General features: G+C 35.1%; 1 protein-coding gene across 9 annotated transcripts in view; it reads left to right on the top strand.

Annotated features, from left to right (window-relative positions):
• LOC150097938 (protein Jade-1-like) overlaps positions 1 to 17,999 on the top strand; it is a 335,931-nt gene that overhangs the window by 171,195 nt on the left and 146,737 nt on the right. For all 9 annotated transcript variants that reach the window (XM_090405951.1, XM_090405944.1, XM_090405950.1 and 6 more), the window contains one exon: positions 4,126 to 4,184. In XM_090405951.1, the coding sequence (XP_090262077.1) occupies positions 4,126 to 4,184 (59 nt within the window). The remainder of the gene's footprint in view (positions 1 to 4,125; positions 4,185 to 17,999) is intronic.

Below are 17,999 nucleotides of genomic sequence, written 5' to 3'. Positions count from 1 at the left end.
AGCATATGAATACAACATATGAATTAGGCAGCATATGAATACAACAAAATGAGGCAAAAGAAAATCTTTAAGAATGTAGGTAATCTTTGGCATGGGATATCAGACCTAGAAAAAGCACACATTCTGCCCTTCTTGATGTTGGTATTGAGCCCCATGGCAGTATTTTTTGAATTTTTTGTAAATTTTATTTATTTTTTTTTATCTGTGGTAATGCTATAATTTCTTATGATGTCTTTCATTAGAATGTTGAGAAAATTGATAAAGGAAGGACTTTCAGATATGATTCATGCAGGGAGGACCTAGACTTCCCTGCATAGGAGTCATGACCTTGACAGTGCCTCTTGCAAGCTGCTATGCTCTTCCTTCCAGGCACAACCTGCTTGAGTAAGCAGAAGTAGGATTATTGCCAGCTGATTGGGAACTTCCCAAAATGTAAACAACAGATTTGGTCCTGTGTGCTGTTGGGCAGCTGGCTTGCAGAAACTGCTTTACTGCTCTTCCCTCAAATGGGAGGAGTTATTGGCACCCTAGATCAGTAATTAATGTGTGAAGAGTACCTATCAAGCCACTTGTACTGCATGTAAGAAGAAAGGGAGAGAAACAGAAACCTGAGACTACTCTAGAGACAAAACATGGCAGTAGCTATGTCATGATTCCTTTTACAATTATATTGTTTTGCTCACTCACTCACTGTCGTGTTTACAAGTGTGTTGTGCTCTGATTATGCTGAGTTGAAAATCAGCGAAATATAAGCGTTAATAAAAACATCTGTGTGATAAAAGTGTGTGTGGTGTTGTTAATACCGTGAAAAATAAGTCATGAATGTAATCAGTGATTAAACTTTGCAATGATGATTTCACAAATTTTTTATACAGCTCGCGATATCCAGACATACAGTTCTTCAGCTCACGTTGGAATTTAAAGGCTCACTCAGAATTTGTGTCATTATTGCACAGTTCAAGACCTTCTCAAATTATATTTGCAGTGAGGGGACAGGTTTTTCTTCCTCTTCACTATTGTTTTCTGGATCTTTGACGATATCTAAAGTTAATCGATATCCAATAATATCATCATCACTTAAGGCATTATCTACAAGCAATTCATCTACATCATTCTGGCTAAATCTATCAAAACCTTCTCCACCAATTTCATGTGCCAATGTAATGATTTCAGCAGATAATGTAAGATGTTTGCATGGTTGCACTGTTTGCAATACATCCAGGCCAAGCTGCTTTCCAGCAAGCATTTAAAGTTTTTTAAAAAAAAATCAGCTAACACCTTTTTATTCCCGTATACGGGAGTAGACGAGGCCATTTAGCCCTATCTAACTTTTGGAGACTGAGTGGGCAGTTCAATCTCCACTGGTACCAATCAGAGATAGATGGCCCAAGGCTATCACTAATTAAGCGGTACGCAGTGAAGAGAGACGGCTCAAATGTGCCGCCATCTCGTGGTCCCTAACCCTAACACAATATATTTAATGTCTGAAATAATGTGGGTTCTACGGTCGATTTTCTTGAGTTTACGGGACGAAAAACCCGCTTGCCCGTGCCAGAGATTGACTAACTCAGGAACTGGTCAAAAAAAGGCTTAGAAAAATTTCCTCTAGTCGCCGACTAGACTCGAAACCAAGTCTTCCTTCATGCGGCCAAGTGCCATGGTGTGCAAATGCCACATCCACTGAGCTACACAGGCATTTAAAGTTTATGGTCTTATTTCAGCGATAGCAGATGCAACATGATTTAAGCAGTCCAAAATAGAAAATATTTTCCAAACGTCAGTTACTGTTAATGATTCATTTTCTAATTTATCCAATATAAATTGAAAAGTGTGCTTAACATAATATTTTTTTAAAAGTAGCAATTATGCCTTGATCTAATGGCTGAATAATGCTTGTTGTATTGGGTGGAAAAAACACTACCTGCACATTTGGATGTTCTAAATATGGATGACTTGATGCATTGTCAACAGTTAATACAACTTTGAAATCGAGAGCTTTTTGCTTCATGTATGTTTCCACTTCTAGTACAAAGCAGTTATTGAGCCATTCAGTAAATACAGCAGTTGTTACCCAGGCCTTTGTATTAGCCATCCAATGTACTGGCAGCTGTTTTAGATCTTTTCCTTTTAGAGCATGTGGTCTTAGAGATCGATTTACTAGGAGGGATTTCAACATTCAATCTCCTGATACATTGCTACAAATTAACAACGTTACGTGATCTTTGCTTGCTTTAAACCCACTTGCTTTTTTCTCAGACTTTGCGATGTAAGTTCGACTAGGCATTTTCTTCTAAAACAATCCTGTTTCGTCAGCATTAAACACTTAATCGGGACAATATCCACCATCTTCAATAATTTTGGCTAACTTCTCTTAAAAATTTTTGACTGCTTCATCTGCTGCTGCAACTTCACCTGTAATCCTCACGTTATGAAGTGCATTCCTTTTTAAAAACCCGGTTTACCATCCTTTGCTAGCCGAAAATTCTTTATCAGCCTGGGAAGTGGAAGTAGATGGCTCCAATTGCTTCATCTGTTCATAAACCGAAGAGCTTTTTGTTTAATTAAATAACCACTTATAGGAATTCCCCTTCGAGTTATTTCTTCAATCCAAATTACGAGCGCTCATTCTATGTTTTCTAATAAAGCATCTCTTGAGTACGATGATAATTTGGCACTTAGTTTTGTGCCAGAAATGACAGATTTTCTTATTGCAACTTCATTCTTTTTAATTGCTCTTATAGTAGATTCTTCTAAATTAAAACGTTTGCCAATTAGGCAATCACCGTAGATCCCTCTCCTTTTGCTAAGCGATCTAAAATTGCAATTTTCATTTCCAAAGAAATTGCTTTTCTTCGGTGCTTTTTTCCTCTATTGGGCCAAATTTAATTAATTAATAATTAATGATCAATTAATAATTAATAATAAAAATCAGCTAAATTAACAATTAATTATTAATGAATACATTACAAAATAACCAAGGTGTTCCATGAAAATTTCCGGATTTGGGAAGTGTTTCCGTCATAGAAAAAGTTTGGGAAATGCTGGATTACCCTATTATCGGAATGGATTCTCCTTCTGTTGACATGCGCAGAAGTGTTGAAAGGTCTCGTATCTGTGGGTGTGCACCACATAACTTTAATCCGCATAAAAAGACAAGTGTACCTAGTTTTGATCTGATGGGAAAGTGTAGGCATGACATGAATGTGGGTATGTGATGGGTTCATCAAGAATATTGAAACATGAAAAGTATTTCAGCTATTTAGGCACAATTTTTAATGAAAGCAGCAAATTAAATATGGAAATAGATAATAGAATAACAGAGCTGTTTGTGAGATGGGCATTGAATATATTTGAATGGAATTAGTGAGAAATTATCCAAAACAAGAAACTAGTAGTGTACAAGATCAAACCAAGTTTTAATTTTGAGTCCATAATTTGAGTTTGAAATTAGGTGATTGAAGTCTGAACACCCAGATTGAGCATTGCAAAGAAAATGAACATGATTATCACAACTGTATTAAACATGAAGATATTAGAAAAGAATTTGACATTATTAACATTTAAAAATGTGTAAGCACAGCTGGTGATATGTTCACTTAACCTGAATGAAATAGGAAAGATGAACAGAATTCAATCCATTTAGATCTTAGTAAAGACAACTAAGATCTAAATGGATTGAAACAGCTTTGCCTTTGATGGCTTAAATGTAAAAGCTGACATTGTCAACCTGACACATCACAGATTAATTTGGAAGAAAATTGATAGAAAATTTGCTTAACCAAGTTGTTTTTATTATTACTATCATAGTATCCTATGTACTCCTTGAGGATATATATGAAAATGATGTGTAAACCTACATTTTTTTTTTCACCTACATTGTATAATTTTCCAAATTTGTATATCAAAAACCTAGTTTTAATTACTTAGTGAATATCTTACCAGTGATGTGGTTTCTTAGTTAATAAAAGTATCTTGATATCTTGCATTTTTATCCTTGAAAAATCTAGTCTGTTTTTAAAGAAGAGATACTGCAGTATATATGTAGAGATGTCATATAACTTAAAAAAAAGGAGTCTGTTAGCCTGCACTGATTAATTTTATATATTGTCTGTTAAACAATTTTAGGACAGTCTCCTGTGGAGGAAACGACAGTGGAGCTTGTAATTGAAGAACTAGAAAGTCAGGTAAATACTTTATAATTTTAACATTTACATTTCACATAATGTTATTATATGTATGTTACTTGTAATTCTAAATACAAATTAGAATGACTGTATTCTTTGATTGAAAAGACATCGTTTTAAATCCCTTTTCAACATCTATTTATGGAAGTTTGAGCCAAAGATGAGTTAATTCATCTAATGAGGATGGCAGAATTGCTCTATTTGTTAATTCTCTCTCTCTCTCCGCGCACGCACTCGCACCGAGACCGACCGGAAAATATAATATCTATCATTGTATCTTAGTTGGCTTGTGCTATCTTGCATACACTCAAAATGTTCTTGAAAGTACCAGGTGAAAGAAAATTTAAAGAAGTAAAAAGAAAAAGGGGTGCTTAAGGGTCAAAGCTGTATAACTGAGAGGAGACCTCCACATAGCCTTTAAAGAAATGCGGAGAACCGACCAGGGCTTCTAACCTAATGTCCAATCCTCACCTTCTCATGGTGCACCCTGTTGGGTATCTACTTGGATACTGAACGAACAAGGATGGGCTGGCAATTTGGGATTTAGCCGACCAAATTGTATTCTTATTGGTTAAACCAAAATTAAAAATGATGGTACCACATGACAAAATTTCATGGTTAAACAAGGCCCCCGTTGTTTTCGCCAGGGAACCAGGGCGAACAGCGAAAAGTCAGTTACTGGAACAAATCTGAAAACAAACCTCAACTCAACATCACCAGAGTTAAAGATCGGTACTATCAACGTAAGAAGCCTGAATGGCAAAGAAATGGAGCTAGCCGAGGAATTAGATAAGTACCAGATCGACATAATAGGGGTGACTGAAACAAAAAAGACAAAAACTGGTGAGATCTTTGTGAGCAATAAATACAAAATGTTATATTCAGGCAACGACAATCAAGAAAAAGAAGGAGTAGCCATAGTATTCAACACAAAATACGAGGCTAATCTTCTTGAATGGCAGTCAGTCTCAAGTAGAGTAATGTGGGCAGATATGAGAATGGGGAACTGGACAATGAGACTTATTTGTGCCTATGGTCCCACAGAAGGTTCTACTAAGGTAGAAGTGGAGGAATTTTTTGATGCTTTAGAAAAAGCAACTGACACAATGAAAAATGAAAAGTTGGTCCTTGTTGGGGATCTAAATAGCAGAGTAGGAAATGATTGGGAGACATACAAAAATATTTTGGGAAAATTTGGAGAAAAGAGCAAAGCTAATAATAATGGCAAATATCTATTGAATTTCTGCTCACGACATGGACTGGTTATTACTAACACCATGTTCCAACATAAAAATGTGCACAAATTCACATGGAGAGAAGACGCAAGGAATAAGAAAAGTCTCATTGACTATGTTATTGTTGATAGTGATGTTTTTTCCCTGGTGCAGGACACCAGGGTATATAGAGGATTTGAAATTGGAAGTGATTGCTATTTAGTCTTGAGCAGGATAAAATTGAATTTCATATTGAAAAGAATAACATGTAAGAAAGTTTTAAAGCGAATAAAAGTTGAGCAGCTCTCAGATGTGAACTGTAGACTAAAATACACAAAATTATTGATGAAAAAATGAAAGAGTTTGAGAACAGGAATCAAACCTTGGAGATTCAGTAGCAAACTGTGAAGAAAACGTTGATTGATTCTGCCAGAGAGGCATGTGGTAAGGTTGTCTACAAGGATAAAAAAAAATCAGAGCTCCCTGGTGGACACAGTAAGTTAAAGAGGCAGTGAAGGAAAAGAAGAAAGCATATCAAAAGTTCATGTCAAATAAGTCAGCTTGTGCTCTTAGAGAATATAGAGACAAATGCAAGAATGCTAAACACTGTGTAAAACTAGCTAAACAAAAGTCATGGGAGGACTTTGGCAAGAATATAGAAAATAAATATCAAGAAGGTGGCAAAATATTCTGGAGGTTGTTGAATGGAGGAAAGAGTGCTTTAAAAGGATTTAGAGATGATAAAGGTGACATGAAAACTGGAATAAAAGATATCCTTGAAGTATGGAATAATTACTTTGAAAAACTGCTAAATGAAGCAAGCAGTGATGACAGCACAGTGGTAAAAAACACTGACCAGGCATGCAGTCAGGAATACATATCCATACTTGAAGTAGAAAAAGCCATCAAAGGCTTGAAATGTGGAAAGGCAGCAGGAGTAGATGATATTCGACCAGAAATGCTGAAGTATGGTGGTATAAGAGTCTTACAGTGGCTGCACTGCATAGTTCAGAAAGCCTGGACAGACGGAAGAATTCCCGATGATTTTAGTAGAGCTCTCATAGTACCCATATATAAAAAGGGAAATAAAACTGAATGTGAGAATTACAGAGGTATTTCCCTACTGAGTGTTCCTGGCAAAATCTATGCAAGTATACTTGAGAAACGGTTGAGAAGAATTGTGGAAGAAAAGCTTGGTGAAGAACAAGCTGGATTCAGGCCAAACAGAGGCTGTCAGGATCAGATCTTCACTTTACGACAAATAGTCGAGAAAGCATGGGAATATAACAAAGATCTGTATTTAAGTTTTGTCGATTTGGAAAAGGCATATGATAAGGTGCCAAGAGAGAAGCTATTCAATACGCTGCAATTATATGGTGTCAATGGGCCATTATATCAAGCAATACTTAGTCTTTATTTGTTGTAAGTCAGCAGTTAGAATTGAAGGAAGTACAGGAAGATGGTTTAATGTTAAATTTGGTGCGAGACAAGGATGTACATTATCCCTCTGTTATTCATTATCTATATGGATCACATTATGAAGGAAAGTGGTATTAAACATGATATCAACATTGGAGATGTTAATGTCAGCTCTTTGCTTTATGCAGATGATGTTATACTTCTAAATAAATCCGCTACAAGTCTGCAAGATTCTCTGACTAAATTGAATAGCTGTTGTAATAGATATGGTATGAAGGTCAGCAATAAAAAGACAAAGACAATGAAAATAGGCAGAATCATTGAAAATGTCAACTGTGTTGTGAATGGAGAACCTGTGGAACAAGTAAAACATTTCAGCTACTTAGTCATGATTTTTACTGAAGATGGTAAATTAAATATAGAAATAGACAACAGAATCAGCAAAGCTGGTATGGTGGGAAGTCAATTGAATAAATTCATATGGAATAAGAGAGAAATTAGTCGGAACACTAAATTAGCTGTATACAAGACAGTGTTCAAACCAGTTTTAACTTATGGATCTGAGAGCTGGGTCAGAAGTAAAACACTTGACCAAAGACTAGAGACCGCAGATATGAGAGTCCTGAGAAAGATTAGAGGCGTGAACAGATGGCATCAATGGCAATATCATATGAAAAATGAGGATATTAGGAAAGAACTTGACATTGTCTGCATCCAGGAATACGTTAGCAGAGCTAATCTCAGGTGGTATGGTCACCTAAACAGAATGGGCGAGGAAAGATTAGCAAAACAAGTGTTCTCTGCCAGGTTGGCAGGAAAACGACCCAGAGGAAGACCAAGATATAGGTGGATTGATATGGTACAAAGTGCCTTAGATGATAGAAATATAAGATATGATAATGTTGGAGTCTTGACAAGTAACAGACTGATTTGGAGGAAAATTGTAGATAGGAAGTTAGTAACGATATAATTTTTTCATGTAGTACTATCATATCCTTTACACCCCTTGCGGGTACATGGCAGGAATTTGATGATGATGTAAAAAGAAAAATAATGTTGGCATTACATTTAAATATAATGTCAGTGTCATAATTTTCACAGAATTCACATCAAGGAACCTGTTTCAAAGTGCAGAAGTTACATTATGAGAAGTGAAAGAATAAGTTAATCTGGTAATGTTGCAAACAGATCCATTGCTTAGTAGTTTTAGTGGAATTCATTTGGTGCTACCTAACACCATAGCGTATATATCAATCATAGATTACTCAAGCATATCTGCAGGTATAATGATTGTCACTTGCTGTGAGATAAAGATGTCACTTGCTGTATTGCTGTTTTATTGCTTGTAGCTGTATCTACTTAGTTGTCCCTTTTTACAATACAGTATCAAAAGAAAACATCCTTAACGTTTATGCATATAAACACTGAAAACTTGTCAAGACAAGTATTAAATTGATTTCATCAAGTGATATAGTATATTATCTAAGGATTAGTCTTCAGCAATTTCTTCTGTAAGCTCAGCAGATATAATAATATCTGAAGCGAAGTCAAAGTGTGGTTAGCTTAACTTGAAATATTTTTATGTACGCTGAGCATAAATTAAAGATGTTATTAAGAAATTACACTCTTGGTTTAATCCTTTATCCAAGTGTAAACAAACAAAATTTGCATGTGAAGTATTGTCATGAGTGGGCTACATGTATATAGAGGCAGTGACTTCACATCAATTGACTCAGTATCCCATAATACAATGCACACACCCTTTCAGACATGTATTGTGCTATGCATTATGGGAAGGGCTACTACCTAGACCGGTGCAGGTATATTTAAATCTCCAAAGTTTCTTAAATCTCACTGAGTGATCCTGAAAGATTACTAATAACTTACTCTTGACCTGACTCACTCCAGGACAGGAAACTCAGTGGCATCCAAGAATCCATCACTTAGTAGAGTCTCTCTACTCCAGAAAGCAAGCAAACCCATAGACAAACATTATTGAATGTCATCACTGGGGGTCAGATCCAGAAAAGATACCAAGGTTGAAATAATGCAGAAGTCATATTTCTATATACAAGTAGTAAAAAGATATAGCCACTTATTGTTAAAATTATCTGGATCAGAGATAGATGTTGGAAGTTTTTTCACTTGGTTATAGTATATAAATTAAAGACCAAGAAATTTATATTCTTGATTTAATCCTTTATCTAACTGTAAGCAAAGTTTATGCTTGACGTATTTTCATTACTGGGCTGATGAATAACAGTAGAGATAATATGCATCCTTGTCTTACACTTGCTTTTACATCAAACCATTTTTCTTTATTTCCTTTAATTCTTACTTATAAATTAAAGATACCAAGAAATTATATACTTGGTTTAATCCTTTATCCAAGTCTAAGCAAACAAAGTTTGCACCTGAAGTATTTTCAGGACTGGAGCAACTCGTATAAGGAAGCTAAGACTTCACTTGCCTTAGTATCCCATAATGCAAAGCAAATCTCCTTTCGGACCTGTATAATGCTATGCATTATGGGAAGGGTCACTACCCAGACTGGTTTTGACCTTTGTTGAGTTCTCTTCGGTGGGAACCAGACCCAGATGTGATACTAAGGTTGATATGAGTTGCCAAAAGGTGTCACATCATATTATTAAATTACTCTGGATTAGGAAAAGTTGTTGGAAGTTTTTTCACTTGGTTATGCTATAAATTATATACTTGGTTTGATCCTTTATCCATGTGTAAACAAACAAAGTTTGCGCCTGAAGTATTTTCAGGTAGTGACCCTTCCCGTAATGCATATCATTATACATGTCCGCAAGGAGATGTGCTTTGCATTATGGGATACTAAGGCAAATGATGTAAAGTCTTAGCTTCCTTATACGATTTGCCCCAGTCCTGAAAATACTTCAGGCCCAAACTTAGTTTGCTTGCACTTGGATAAAGGGTTAAACCAAGTATATAATTTCTTGGTATCTTTAATTTATAGCATAACCAAGTGAAAAAATGATAATTCTTACTTCTGACTGACAGCTTATGTATAATATTCCATTTACCCCATATAATCGCAGGGTTTTCAAAATCTTTTCTCTGTACACCTTGTCGTATATCTTTTCTATATTGAAACTTAAGTACAGATCCTCGTTATATTCACAAGAAAGTGAAAATCTGATCTTGACAACCTCTATTTGGCCTGAACCCAGCTTGTTCAAGTTTCTCTTTCACAATTTTTCTCAACTTCTTTTCAAGTATTCAAGTATGTTTGTATAAATCCTAACTGGAACATTTATTAGAGAAATTCCTCTATAATTCTGACATTCGCTTTTTTTTTTTTTTTTTTTTTTTTTTTTTTTTTTTTTTTTTAACAGATGGAGACTATAAGAGCTCTACTAAAATCATCTGACCTTCTTACCAGGCCCACTGAATTGTGCAGTGTAACTACTTCAAAACTTTCATGCCTAGATATTTAAGCATTTCTGGTTGAATATTACTTGCTATACTTTTTAATTCTATCCCTGTTAAAACATCCTTCTCAGTTTACCAAGATTGCCAACAATCTTTGGAGAGACTGGGTCATTCTATTTCATATACATTCATATAACTATTATTACTCCCCATGTGCTCCACCTGGCTCTGCAATATAGTGTACATCCTCTCATTTCTCAAGTCACTATTCCCACATGAGCTATATTCCATCCATTTAGCTTTAGTTTCCCTGCCTAAGACACTCACTTGTCCAGAATATAGTGATCTCCAAATGCTGTATCCTAATTTTGAATTATAATCCATATCTTGCATATAGATCCTTCTGTCCTCAAATATACTTCATGCATCCATATATTCCAGATCTCTATTCCCACACATTCCTGCTTTCATCTCATTCATTATCACTACTCTTCTCCTCCACTCTGCATTATCATACTGAGGCAACACACTCACTATGTTGCAGTGTGTCTGCTGTAAAGCTTTTATATATGTGTATGGCATTTCCAGTCACGTATCATCTACTTCCAACTGCCTTTACATATTTAAAGTTTTTTTACTCACTTCCAGTATTGATACATAATCCTAATAGCTTTGCTCTTGTACATTTTCAGTCACTCTTATTTAACAGTGTTTCAAAGTAATTACTTGAGATATCCAGATTATTAATTTTTAATTAATTTTACAGTACTCTTTCCTCTGTTTCTATGCTTTTTTTTTTTCTGTATCTTACAGAACATTTTTTCACCCTCTGACATCTATCTTCCCATGATTTTGGTTTTGCTACTTTTACACATGACTCAGGTTTCCTATGTATTACTCTATATTCCCACCAGAGCAAGTGCTGACTTGATAAGAACTCTGTCGATACTTTTTATCCAGGACGGTCACTAGGACTTCTCAAGTCCATCTTGAAGTTTGAATTTTGTCATGTTGTCTCCATGGCTGAATCAATCATTATTTTATTCAGAGTTTGCTACTGAATTTTTGAAGTGAGGTTTGGTTCTTTCTTTCAAATCCGTTTTTTTTTAAATAATACTTGTATATTTGAGTTTGCAGTTACCTATGAAAGCAGCTTGATGCTGATTCTTTTTAAAACTTACAAACATACACTGATCACTTCCTATTTCAAATATCCTGCATGCATTTGTGTCCTGAACAGCAAGAATGCATCCATATCAACAATAACATAACCAATGAGACTTTCTTGTCTATTCTCCATGTAAATTTGTATACATCATGCTGAAATATGGTATTAGTAATGAGATTTGTCCATATCTTTAATAGAAATCCAGCAAAGATTTACCATTATTATTAACTCTACTCTTTTCTCCAAATTCTAACCAGAATCAGCTTTTCCATTTATATATTTTAGCTACCTTCTCCAATTATTTGAAAAATTCCTCAACTTCATTCTTAGTAGAACATTATGTGATACCTTAAGTACAGGTAAATCTCATTGTCCAATTTCTACATATCACTACTTGAAATTGTCTACCATTAGGAGATTATCTTTAATGTGGATTATTGTAGCTGATTCTTCAATTCTCCTGCTTTACCATTATTTGTATATAACATCTTGTAGTTAGTTAAATGAAATGTTGATGTGGTACTTTAATTCCTTTACCAGTTGCACTTGCTTTCCATTGATAGTTCTTATGTCGAAGATGCTTGGCTGGAAGAAAAAGCAGAAATGTGTGAAGAAGCCAATAAAAACGATAGCAACATGGTGTATAAAATTATAAAAGAATTAACAAACACATTCCAAAACAGACCACTAAAAATGAAAGAAGACAAAAATAATATTGAAACTTTCCAATTGAAAAGATAAAAGAAATTTGGAAAGAATACTACCAGTTACTTTTCCAGAGGGAACAAGACTGGAAAAATACAAATGAAGAGACAGAAAGAGAAAAAGCACCATCTATAATAAAAGAAGAAATGTTGAATGCAATTCAACATTTCTTCCAAATGAACTTGTTGTGGTATACTCCCTATATGTAGGCATAGCAGCCATCAATGTTCTGCTAGAACTATTTAACCAGATACTATATACTGGCAAAATACCAGATGACTGGAAGATAAGCACCACAATTCCAGTATTTGGAAGATATGAAGGTATAAAAATTATAGACTTAATTATGAATATGAAATGTAGATTATGAGGTCAGATTTATGTGGACTGCAGACTCTAGTTAACAAGAGAAAGAAGGGTGATGTGATTGAAGTCTATAAACTTGGAATGGATATTATAGGATTGTCTGATGAAACTTTTTGTTATATGGAAGGGTGGGGAGTGAACATCGAGGCATCCATCGAAGCTAATTTGTTTGCAGTTAAGAAAGGGATAAGAGCTAGATTTTCCTCTCATGGAGCAGTCAGTGAGTGGAACAGTTGCCTGTTGAAGTGGTGAGTCCGTCTAATGTGAATGAGTTTAAGAGAAAGTATGACAGTTGGTGTGGGTGATGTATAGTCTCCTCAATGACTCCTTAACTCCCTGGAGATTTCAGATAATAACTTTTGCTGAATTACAGTTACAGAAGCTTCATGTGCATTGCACAAAATAGAATGCAACTTTAATGAATGAATGAATGAATTAATTAGGAGAAGATCAAGCAGACTTTATACTTAAGAAGTCTACTATAGATTATATTTTTACAGTTAATAGTGCTGGCTGAAAAGTACTGGAAATACAACTTGCTCGTAGTCATATTAACTTGAAATATGCATTTCATTTCATCAACCAGAATAAAATAAATATCTTAAAATCTGTAACATTAGACTCTTAAATATAAACATTTATTACAAATTGCTGTAAAGATACCAAAGCAATTGCCAAATTTAATAAAATAAAAACAGACAAGAGTAGAAAAGGAGTTGTACCAGGTTGCCTGCTCTCACTACATTTATTTACTATCTATCGCAAAGAAATGTGCAAAACCATAGCTAGAGAACCAAGTTTACAAATAAATGGCATGAATATTAACCAAGTTATATATGTAGATGATATTATTATTCTTTTAGAATTTAAAGCACAGTTGGAAAACACTTGTTATATCAGGAATATAAGCAAACCTTACCAAATGAAAATCAATTTAAGTAAAACAAAAATAATGAAAATAGGAAGCAGTTTGGAAAAAAATTCAGCGAACTTAAAAAGTCATATACTCATAACCTTGGCAACACAGAAATAATGAAATACAGACTTACGATTGTTTAATATAAATAAATTAAATAAAATATCGAAAACTAATAGCTTTTCAAAAAGCATCAAACTGAAACCCTATAAAACCATTATTATATGAGGTGCATCCAGAAAGTAAGGTATGTTCAGAATTTACTACCAAATAAGATATGGTGGGAGTGATCTTGAAAGTTTATTTTTCACTTGGTTAGACTGTAATAAATTTAGTTTAATCCTTTATCCAAGTGTGAGCAAACAAAGTTTGCTCCTGTAAATATCTTCAGGACTGGGGGTAAGGTAGTACAACACCGGGCAACTTGCAGCAAAGGTGGAGCAAGCTAACATCACTCCTATCTTAGTATCTCCCATAATGCAAAACACATCTCCTTGTGGATATGTATAATGTTATGCATTAAGGGAAGGGCCACTACCCCGACTAGTTTCAACCTTTATTGAGGTCTCTTCAGTGGGAGCCAGGCCTAGAAGTGGAGATACCGGGCAGAAGCAATAATGAGGTCATCTTTACCCATAGGAGTTGGCAAAAGGTGTGCCACCTTTTTTTTTTTTATTAAAATACTCTGGATTTAGAGAAAGATGTTGAAAGTTTATTTTTCACTTGGTTAAATTATAATAAATTTAGTTTAATCCTTTATCCAAGTGTGAGCAAACAGTTTGCTCCTGAAAATATCTGCAGGACTGGGGTAAGATAGTACAACACCAGGCAACTCGTAGCAAAGGTGGACCAAGCTAACATCACTCCTATCTCAGTATCTCCTCAGTTTGGCAACTCCTATAGGTAAAGATAACCTCGCTATTGCTTCTGCCTGGTATCTCCACTTCTGGGCCTGGCTCCCACTGAAGAGACCTCAATAAAGGTCAAAACTAGTGTGGGTAGTGGCTCTTCCCTTAATGCATAACATTATACATATCCACAAGGAGATGTGTTTTGCATTATGGGAGATACTGAGATAGGAGTGATGTTAAGGGTAGTGGCCCTTCCCTTAATGCCATACATTAAGGGAAGGGCCACTACCCAGACTGGTTTCGACCTTTATTGAGGTCTTATCAGTTGGAGCCAGACCCAGAGGTGGTGATACTAAGGTGGAAGTAATGGAGAAGTCATATTTCCATGTACAAGTTGCCAAAAGGTGTCACACCTTATTATTAAAATTCTCTGGATTAGAGATAACTAGATGAAAGTTTTTTCACTTGGCTATGCTACCAATTATATATTTGGTTTAATTCTTTATCCAAGTGTAAGCAAACAAACCTTGCACCTGAAATGCTTTAAAAATAAAATAACTCACTGGTCACACGCACGCTTGAACAAGTTAAAAATGAATTAAACCACAGAGAAGTTATTGCAGATATAATTCTTGAACAACTCAACGTGCAATAGAAAGAAGAATATGCAGTATAAACAAAATAGACCACGTAAGACACACAGAAATCAGGAAGAAGTCTGGACTCACAGATATAATAAAAACAATTTACAACAGCAAAAGAAGATGGGCAGGACATCTCGCCAGAATAAGAGACAACAGATGGACAGTCAGAGTTACAAACTGGTATCTGAGAGATACCAAAAGCAAACCTGTAAGACCAGCCTTAAGGTGGGAAGACCCAATGATTAAGAAAGTTGGAACAAAATGGAAAACAAAAGCCGAAGACAGGAATAGCAGTCATGGAGAAATCCTGACTGAAACCACGGGTCCATCAAGGTAATCAAGGTAAATGTACATCCTTATCTGACACCAGAATTGACATAAAAAATCTTCCTGTACTTCTTTCAATTCTAATTGCTGGCTTAAAACTCAAATAAAGACTTGATATAATGCCCCATTAATACCATAGAAATGTAGCGTTTTGAATAGCTTCTCTCTGGGCACCTTGTCACATGCCTTTTCCAGATCTACAAAACTTGAATAAAGACCTTTGTTATATTCCCACGATTTCTGAACTATTTGTTGTAAAGTGAAAATCTGATCCTGACAGCCTTTATTTGGCCTGAATTCAGCTTGTTCTTCACCAAACTTCCCTTCCACAATTCTTCTCAACTGTTTCTCAATTATACTTGCATAAATCTTACCAGGAACACTCAGTAGGGATATACCTCTGTAATTCTCACATTCAGCTTTATTTCCCTTTTTTATATATGGATACTATGAGAGATCTACTCCAATCATCTGGAATTCGTTCCTCTGTCCAGGCCTTCTGAACTATGCAGTGCAGCCACTGTAAGACATTTATACCACCATACGTTAGCATTTCTGGTCGAATATCATCTACTCCTGCTGCCTTTCCACATTTCAGGCTTTTGATGGCTTTTTCTACTTCAAGTATGGATATTCCTGATTGCATGCCTCGTCAGTGTTTTTTAATACTGTGCTGTCACTGATTGTTTCATTTAGCAATTTTTTAAAGTAATTACTCCATACATCAAGGCAATCGTTTTCTCCAGTTTACATGTCACCTTTATTATCTCTAATTTCTTTTACAGTACTCTTTCCTCCATTTCTGAGCTTCTTCAACAACCTCCAGAATGTCTTGCCACCTTCCTTTTATTTATTTTCTATGTTCTTGTTAAAGTCCTCTCATGACTTTTGTTAGGATTTAGTTTTCTTACATTTGTCTCCGTATTCTCTAATAGCACAAGCTGACTTATTTGCCAGAGCTTTTGATATGCTTTGTTCCTTTCCTTCACTACCTCTAACTTCCTGTGTCCACCATGGAGTTCTGATTTTTCTATCCTTGCAGACAACCTTACCACATACCTCTCTGACTAAATCAATCAATGTTTTCTTTAGGACTTGCCACTGAATCTCCAAGGTTTGGTTGCTGTTCTCAAACCCTTTCATTTTTTCTTGAATAATGTTTGTGTATTTTAGTTTACAGTTCACATCTGAGATCTGTTCAACTTTTATTTGCTTTAAAACTTTCTTACAATTCTTCTTTTCAATATAAAATTCAATTTTATCCTGCTCAAGACTAAATAGTGATCACTTCCAATTTCAAATCCTCTGTACACTCTGGTGTCCTGCACCAGGGAGAAAACATCACTATCAACAATAACAAAGTCAATGAGGCTTTTCTTATTCCTTTTATCTTCTCTCCATGTGAATTTGTGCACATTTTTATGTTGGAACATGGTGTTAGTAATAACCAGTCCATGTCCTGAGCAGAAATCCAACAGGTATTTGCCATTATTATTAGCTTTGCTCTTTTCTCCAAATTTTCCCAAAATATTTTTGTATATATGACAAAATCATTTCCTACTCTGCTGTTTAGATCCCAAAACAAGGACTAACTTTTCCTTTTTCATTGTGTCAGATGCTCTCTCTAAAACATTAAAAAATTCCTCCACTTCTACCTTAGTAGAACCTTCTGTGGAACCATAGGCATAAATAAGTCTCAATGTCCAGTTCCCCATTCTGATATTTGTCCACATCACTCTACTTGAGACTTCCTGCCATTCAAGAAGATTAGCCTTGTATTTAGTGTTGAATACTATGGCTACTTCTTCTTTTCCTTGATTGTCATTGCCTGAAAATAACATTTTGTATTTATTGCTCAGAAAGAACTCGCCAATTTTTGTCTTTTTTGAATTTTTAAAATTTTATTTAATGTCTAAACATGATTTAGCTACTTGTTTTCCCAAAAAATTAAGTTAAAGTGTTTGAATCGTGCTCTACTTTTTCATTTTGTCATGCAGGTTGTTAGCTGGCGATCACTTTATCAAGATTTCGGTGAACTTCAAAGCTTCGTTCCATATGAGGATCAAAATTTCCTTAGCATACTCAATGTATGAACTTGAAAACTAGCTCAAGTTCTTTTGCAGTTAGCTTCTTATTCGTAACATTTTGTTCTTGTTCGCACTCCTTATCTTCTTCTTCATATGCACACTGTTATTATAGAGATCATTCTTGCTTAACTGTTCTGAATGGGAATCGAGCAAGTTTCTCACATATTCATTATCCAGTTCATTAAATCCAAGTTCTTTTCCAATTTTGCTGATTTCTTCAATAATGTTAGATTTTGGATTTTATGCACGATAAACTAACATAGGCTTAAGTTTAAAGCCTACCTATGCATTGTGCCTTCTAATAAAAGCGTAAAAATAAAAGACAATCTCTAGATACATTGTATCCTGGTTGAGATGCTTCAGTTTTAGCTAGGAAAGTTTTTGTTGGCATACACTTCCAAAAGAAACCAATTTTGTCGACGTTGAATATTTGACGATGGTCATAATCACCCTCCTGAATTATCCTTTGCAATTCTTCAGGAAACTTGGCCACAGAATCTTTATCAGCATGCAGATTCCCTAGTCATTCTTACGTTATGCAGTCCAGCTCATCCTAAACTTGCAGTAAAGCTTTCACATTCCTCTTGAAATTTGGTTTCTTTTAATAAGGTAAAAATATTGAGAGCTTTTGCCTGAATATCCTATGTACAATGAGGTATTCTTTTTTGGTTACAATTCTCAATTCAGAGTGATAGAAAACTCGATCATTAAATAGC

This window comes from Typopeltis vanoorti, chromosome 16, assembly GCF_054136105.1.
Source record: "Typopeltis vanoorti isolate ZY-2024b chromosome 16, IOZ_Tvanoo_1.0, whole genome shotgun sequence".
NCBI classification, from domain to species: Eukaryota; Metazoa; Arthropoda; class Arachnida; order Uropygi; family Thelyphonidae; genus Typopeltis; species Typopeltis vanoorti.
The sequence above is the reverse complement of the archived record's forward strand: the minus strand, read 5'-3'. Positions and strand labels throughout refer to the sequence as shown.